The following is a 6,000-nucleotide window of genomic DNA, read 5'->3' as shown; positions in this document are numbered from 1 at the left end:
CCCTCTATCACCCACAGAGCAGGGCCAATCAGCGGTTGTTGGGGCGCCACCACTGTCACACTCAGGGCAGGGCCGATGGGGAGGTTATGGCTCTACCCCGTCACACACAGAGCAGGGCCCGTGGGCGGGGGGAGTGGGGTTGGGGCACCACCCCCTGTCACACACAGAGCAGGGCTGATCAGGGGGTTGGGACGCCACACACTGTCACACACAGAGCCGCAGGGCGATCAGGGGGTTTGGGCGCTGCACCCTGTCACACTGATCTGGTGCCAGGAGGCCTCACGGCTCCGCTGATCCCGGTGCTGGGAGGCATATTACCCTTTTACTATATAGGATAGAGGGCTGGGGGCTGGCTGGTTTGCCCTGAAGGGTGCCCTGGATCAGGGTGGGGGTCCCCACTGGGGTGCCTGGCCAGCCTGGATGAGGGGATGATGGCTGTTTGCAGCTGGTCACACACCCTTCAGGGTGGGGGTCCCCACTGGGGTGCCTGGCCAGTCTGGGTGAGGGGCTGAGGGCTGCTTTCAGGCTGGTGGTTTTGACTGAGGCTCCCAACCACTCCTTTTTTTCTTTTTTTTTTTTTCTTCTGGGTCAGCTTTAGCTCTGGCTCTAGCTCTGAGGCTTCCGCTGCTGGTTTGTTTGCAGTTCTATAATCGAAACAATGTATAACTTCAGCTCTGATTTGTTAGAATGTTTCAAACTGCCAGCTCAGAGTCCGGCAAGGCGGGGAACGTTGGAGTCTGCAGTCACGGGAGCAAGCAAGCCTCACGTTCGCTTGGCTGACAGTTAATTTGCATAAGGATACGCTGATTAGCCAATCAGAAGGGTAGCGGTCGTACGCCAATTACCATTTTTCTCTTTTATTAGTGTAGATATCTTAGAAACCAAGCCACAGCTCAGCTTTTTCTTTGGTCAAATACTTAACAAAATATTGGCAGATATTGATTCATCAAAGAATTGAATCATTCTTTGTCAAGTCTAGGCAGGTCTACATCAACTTGCTCAGTTACAGATAGTTGAGATAGTTCAGAAACAAAAGATTCATATGATGATAATAAGCATAGCAATAATAATTATTCCTTAGTAATGGCCAATAATACCAAAAGCTAATGGCCCTGGTTAGTGTTGCTAAGTGGTTAGAGCCGTGGTCGGCAAACTGTGGCTCGCCAGCCACATGCGGCTTTTTGGCCCCTTGAGTGTGGCTCTTCCTAAGCCTTAGGAGTACCCTAATTAAGTTAATAACAATGTACCTACCTATATAGTTTAAGTTTAAAAAATTTAGCTCTCAAAAGAAATTTCAATTGTTGTACTGCTGATATTTGGCTCTGTTGACTAATGAGTTTGCCGACCACTGGGTTAGAGCATTGGTCTACACACCAAAGGTCTCAGGTTTCATTTTTGGTCAATGACATGTACCTGGGTTGCAGGTTTGATCCCCACCTTCAGGAAGCCACCCATTGTCTTCACTATCAGAGAAGTGCAAACAAGGATCCCGGACGCTGGTAAACCTTGAACCCATGGCAAGGGCCAGAGTTATGTACCGATTGTCTAGTCCAGACAATGGGGGCTCAAGTTATTTCCTGATCAAATAGTCTCAGAGTAAATCCTTCTAATATTTACTGACCTTTAAGATAGTCTGTCTGTTACTGCAATTACCTGCCTAAGAGCTAGATGTGTATCCAATATTGAATAAAAGGCTGGCGAGGCCTGGGCACCAGGGGAAGTCCTTTCTCTTGCATTGGGCTTGCCCACCTGGCCCCCAATATTTCCAAATTATTATTTCTTGTCTCATCTCTTTCATTTGCGTGCAACCCCTTCTCCAGATCCTGAACTCTGAACCACGCGGGATGTGGGGAACATTCACACCCACCCTGGGGGTTGGGTGCATGTGGGAGGCAACCAATTGATGTATCTCTCACATCAATGTTTCTCTCTCTCTCTCTCTCCCTCCCTCCCTCCCTCCCACTCTATTGAAAATCAATGGAAACATATCCTGGGATGAGGATTAACAAAAATAAATAAATAAATAAATAAATAAGAAAATGGAAAGATCCTTTTTAATGTGCCCAGTCATCATGCAGTGTTTTGGGGTGCATTGTAAATTATATGTTGCCTCAGGTGGGAGGGGAGTGTAAGAGATCAACCAAAGGAGTTGTATGCAATGCATATAATCATAACCAATGGACACAGCCAGTAGGGGGGCAGGTACATATGCTGGGGGCTGGGAACGGCTGGGGAGAGGTCAATGGGAGAAAAAGGAGACATATGTGATACTTTCAACAATAAAGAATTTAAATTAAAAAAATTTATATGTTGCCTCAAAAATTGCCCTTATTGAGTCCTGCTGCCGTGTACTCATGGCCAGTGTCATCCCTCCCCCTGAGTGTGGCTGGCAGAAGTGATGGGATGTCACCTCAGAGATTAGGTTGCAAAATTCTGTGGCTTCCATCTTGGGTGTTCTCTCTCACTTTTTCTTGTTTGCTTACTCAGGTGAAGCTGGGGGGCCATGCTGCAAGCTCCTGTATGGAGAAGCCCATCTGGCAAGTAACTAAAGAAGGACCCCAGTCAACAGACAAGGGAAAATTGAGCCACTCAGTCAACACCCTCCAGGACTGACACCTGCCCACACCTATGTGAGTGGTCTTGGAAGTGGGTCTTCCCCCATTGGAGCCATCAGATGGAACTGCAGCCTGGCCTTCAGCATGACTGCACTCACAGGAGAGACTTTGAGCCAGCCACGCCTCGCTAGGCACCTCCAGACTTCAGACCACAGGAACCTGAGATGGTAAACGTTTGTTGTTTTAAGCTGTCAAGTCATGCCAGGTCATAACTAATAGGTATATATGTACTAATATTGAATTAGAGTGTCTTTTGTTAGAGTTCTAGCAGCAAATAGAGGACACTTAACTGGGATTTTGAAGAAAACTGTGGGCAATGTTAGGAAAATGAATGAGGTATGAAGAGGCAGTCAGGTCTCACAACAGTGAGAAGTCTTTAACATACCTTGCCTTGAAGGATGTGATAAAGGGTGTTCTATTTTTAAAAATCTAAAATACTTTTTTATATTATAAAAAAAATAGGAGAAAAAGTACAGGCATACCTTGTTTTATTGCAGTGGTTCTCAACCTTGGCTGCACATTAGAATCACCTGGGAACCTTTTTAAAATCCTGATTTCTGGGCCTCATCCTCCGGAAATTCTGTTTCTTTGTTACTAATGTTGTGGCCCCACCCCATAACAAAGAAACAGAATTTCTGGAAGATGAGGCCCAGAAATCAGGATTATAAAAGATTCCCAGGTGATTCTAATGTGCAGCGAAGGTTGAGAACCACTGTTTTATTGTGCTGTGCTTTATTGAGCTCAGGTGTTGCTTTTTTTTTTTTTTTTTACCAATGGAAGGCAAGATCCCCCACCAGCAAAAAGATTAAGACTCACTTGATTGCAACATTTTATTACAGTGGCCTGGAATCAGACCCATCATATATTTGAGGTATGCCTGTAATGCTACTATCAAAATTATTTTGTATTGTCTTAGAGAATAATGCAGCTTTTAAGAAAATGAATGGAATAGTATTTTTAATTAGGAATACTATTTTTAATATTAGTTTTAATTAGGAATGAACTGTGCTATATTTTTTCTTATTTTAATCTCATAAACATTTTGCATGTTATTATAGCACATGCTCTTCACAAGCACTATATTGCCAAGGGAATAGTCCATCAAATGCATCTAACGAAGTTTACCTAACCATTCCTCTTCTGTTTAATGTGTAAGTGGCTTCCTGTTATCTTTGCTGAGTTAAATGTTATGGACATTGTTAGATTGCTAATACTTAGTTCCAAACTACTTTCCTAAAAGCATGCACCTGGTCAATGTACTCTCTGAGGGTTTTTCTCTGAATAGCCCGCTCTGTGCTACAAATGAAAACTAATATCCCAGAGGCTGTCCCCTTATTCAACTCTACAGCCCTCCAATGCCCCTAATGGAGCTCTAGGAAGGAACATGAAATGTCTACTACATGCCAGGCTCTGTACCTTTCATTCATTCATTCATTCATTCACTCACTCACTCACAAGTTATGTTGAGTGTCTACTAAGGGTCAGGTACTGCTTACACAGTAGTAAGCTACCAAGTAACCTCAGGAATGCTCGGCCTGTGTCAGAGTGGTCTTCAAGGTGTGCACAGTGGACAAGATGAGCACGCAACTAACTGAACAAGTAAATTCAGTGTAATAACTGCCAGTAAGAAGTGGAGGGTGCTATTTTTGAAGTGTTTTTCTATATCTTTCATAATCTTCTGACGTTGAGTGTGTTTTATAGTAATTCGGACGAAATTTGCACAGATAAAACCAAGAGATGAAATAAGACAAAAATAACCGATTAAAAAGAGAAACCTCGCCCCCTGAAACTAGTTCTGCCCTCCTACGGCCCCTCCCTGCACTGCAGCCTCCGCCCTACACTTTGCTCCGCGCTGCCCTTGGAGGGCTCCCTCTCCGGGATCCCAGCCCAGGCTTCTTTGCTCGCGAGAGTTTCCCCGTCTTCTCGCGGGATCCCAGGCTGCCGCAGGGGAAGGCGGCGGAGGAGAGTGGGGCTTTCCGCTCTATCACACTCCCCAGGCCCCGCCCCCTTCGAGCTCCCCGCCCAGCCGACTTGGTTGCACGTGTATTTGTTGTGATTCGCCCTCACGTGACTGCGGAAGTACCGGCCCCTCAAGCCCCGCCCTCAAGATGGCGGCGCCCAGTGCTCGGGGTCGCGACGTGCTTCACAGCGGGTTATAGCGTGGGCGGTGTTTCCGGGCCATGGACCGGCCCGGCTTCACGGCCTCGCTGGTGGTGAGTGCGGGCGGGAGAGGGGTGCTCGGAGGGCCGGAGTCCGGCCCAGCGCTGGTCGGGGCCCCTCCGCACTGGGATGTCTCCCGGTTTGGCGGGAACTGCGCTCTCGTCCCAGGTCACCGAGCCTGGGAGCCAGCGCGGGGCGCGGGCCGCTGCCGGCTCTGTCGGGACCGGGTCCTTCCGCCCCGACGCCGGGAAGAGACGGGGAGGGGCCGCCCGACTCCGCGTTCTCCGCACGGAGACCGTTTCCCTACGTAAAAGCTTCCATTGATGTCACTGCACTGGAGAACTTGGTGTAATATATAGGAATATAGCAACAGAACCGGACACGCGCACCCAGGTCGCGCAGAGCCTCTGTCCCAGACCATGTTGTCATGTTCTGTGTTTTTTCTCAGTCTCGGAAAAATGACTCATTCATTCATTCATTCTTTGAATAATGAATCTGGTTATTCTGCTTCCTGTGAGACAGGAGTGCTTGATTCCTTAGAAAACAACTAGAATCAACACTTACATAAAAAAGGAACAGTCCTTTAATAAACATTTTGAAGCCTCTCGGGGCAGGTCCAGTAGGGGATTCTGGATATGGCAGTGAGTACGATAGAGATCGGCTCGTTGTGAGAAGAAAAAAAAAACTTTTAAAAAGCTTCTCACCGAAAATGGAGGCCCAGCGGCGTTTCCTCGTTTAATTACCGAGTGTCTGTCGCTGCGGGTGTTGGCGATAACCCGGCGAGCAGGTGCCCCCGCGGGGTCCGGGGTGGAGACCAGGGAAGGGCTGCGGGAAGGTGACGCGGACTGGCTGGTTGCACTGTTCCCCGCGAGGCGGAGGGAGGCGCCGCAGCCAGACTCGCGGGACGGTGGTTTTCCATCTACATCTGCTGAGACTGTAAGCTGGGTCTTAGAGATGCAGAGGAGTGTGTTACCACTTTCCAGGAATTTTCCTGTCTAGCCAGTGAGATCTCAGTAGTGGTGCTTTTTGTTTTTTTTTTAATCCTCACCGGAGGATATGTTGTTCATTGATTCCAGAGAGAGAGAGAGAGAGAGAGAGAGAGAGAGAGAGAGAGAGAGAGAGAGGAAGGGAGAAGGAGAGAGAAACACCAACTGGTTGCTTCCCATATGGGGCTTGAACCCGCAATCCAGGTTTGTGCTGTGACTGGGAATCGAACCCACGACCC

At 47.9% G+C, this 6,000-nt stretch overlaps 1 protein-coding gene across 8 annotated transcripts in view; it reads left to right on the top strand.

Annotated features, from left to right (window-relative positions):
- Nucleotides 1–6,000, top strand: part of SLC25A26 (solute carrier family 25 member 26) — a 214,697-nt gene that overhangs the window by 66,762 nt on the left and 141,935 nt on the right. For 4 of the 8 annotated variants that reach the window (XM_006089019.3, XM_023754041.1, XM_023754040.1 and 1 more), the window contains exon 1: nt 4,710–4,828. In XM_006089019.3, the coding sequence (XP_006089081.1) occupies nt 4,796–4,828 (33 nt within the window). In that variant the 5' untranslated portion in view covers nt 4,710–4,795. Of the gene's footprint in view, nt 1–2,487; nt 2,783–4,709; nt 4,829–6,000 lie in introns of those variants that run through there. The other 4 variants (XM_023754039.1, XM_023754038.1, XM_023754042.1 and 1 more) reach the window with 3 other exon arrangements.

The sequence above is a fragment of the Myotis lucifugus genome, unplaced genomic scaffold (genome assembly GCF_000147115.1).
Source record: "Myotis lucifugus unplaced genomic scaffold, Myoluc2.0 scaffold_55, whole genome shotgun sequence".
NCBI classification, from domain to species: Eukaryota; Metazoa; Chordata; class Mammalia; order Chiroptera; family Vespertilionidae; genus Myotis; species Myotis lucifugus.
This window is presented reverse-complemented; position numbering and strand designations above follow the sequence as displayed.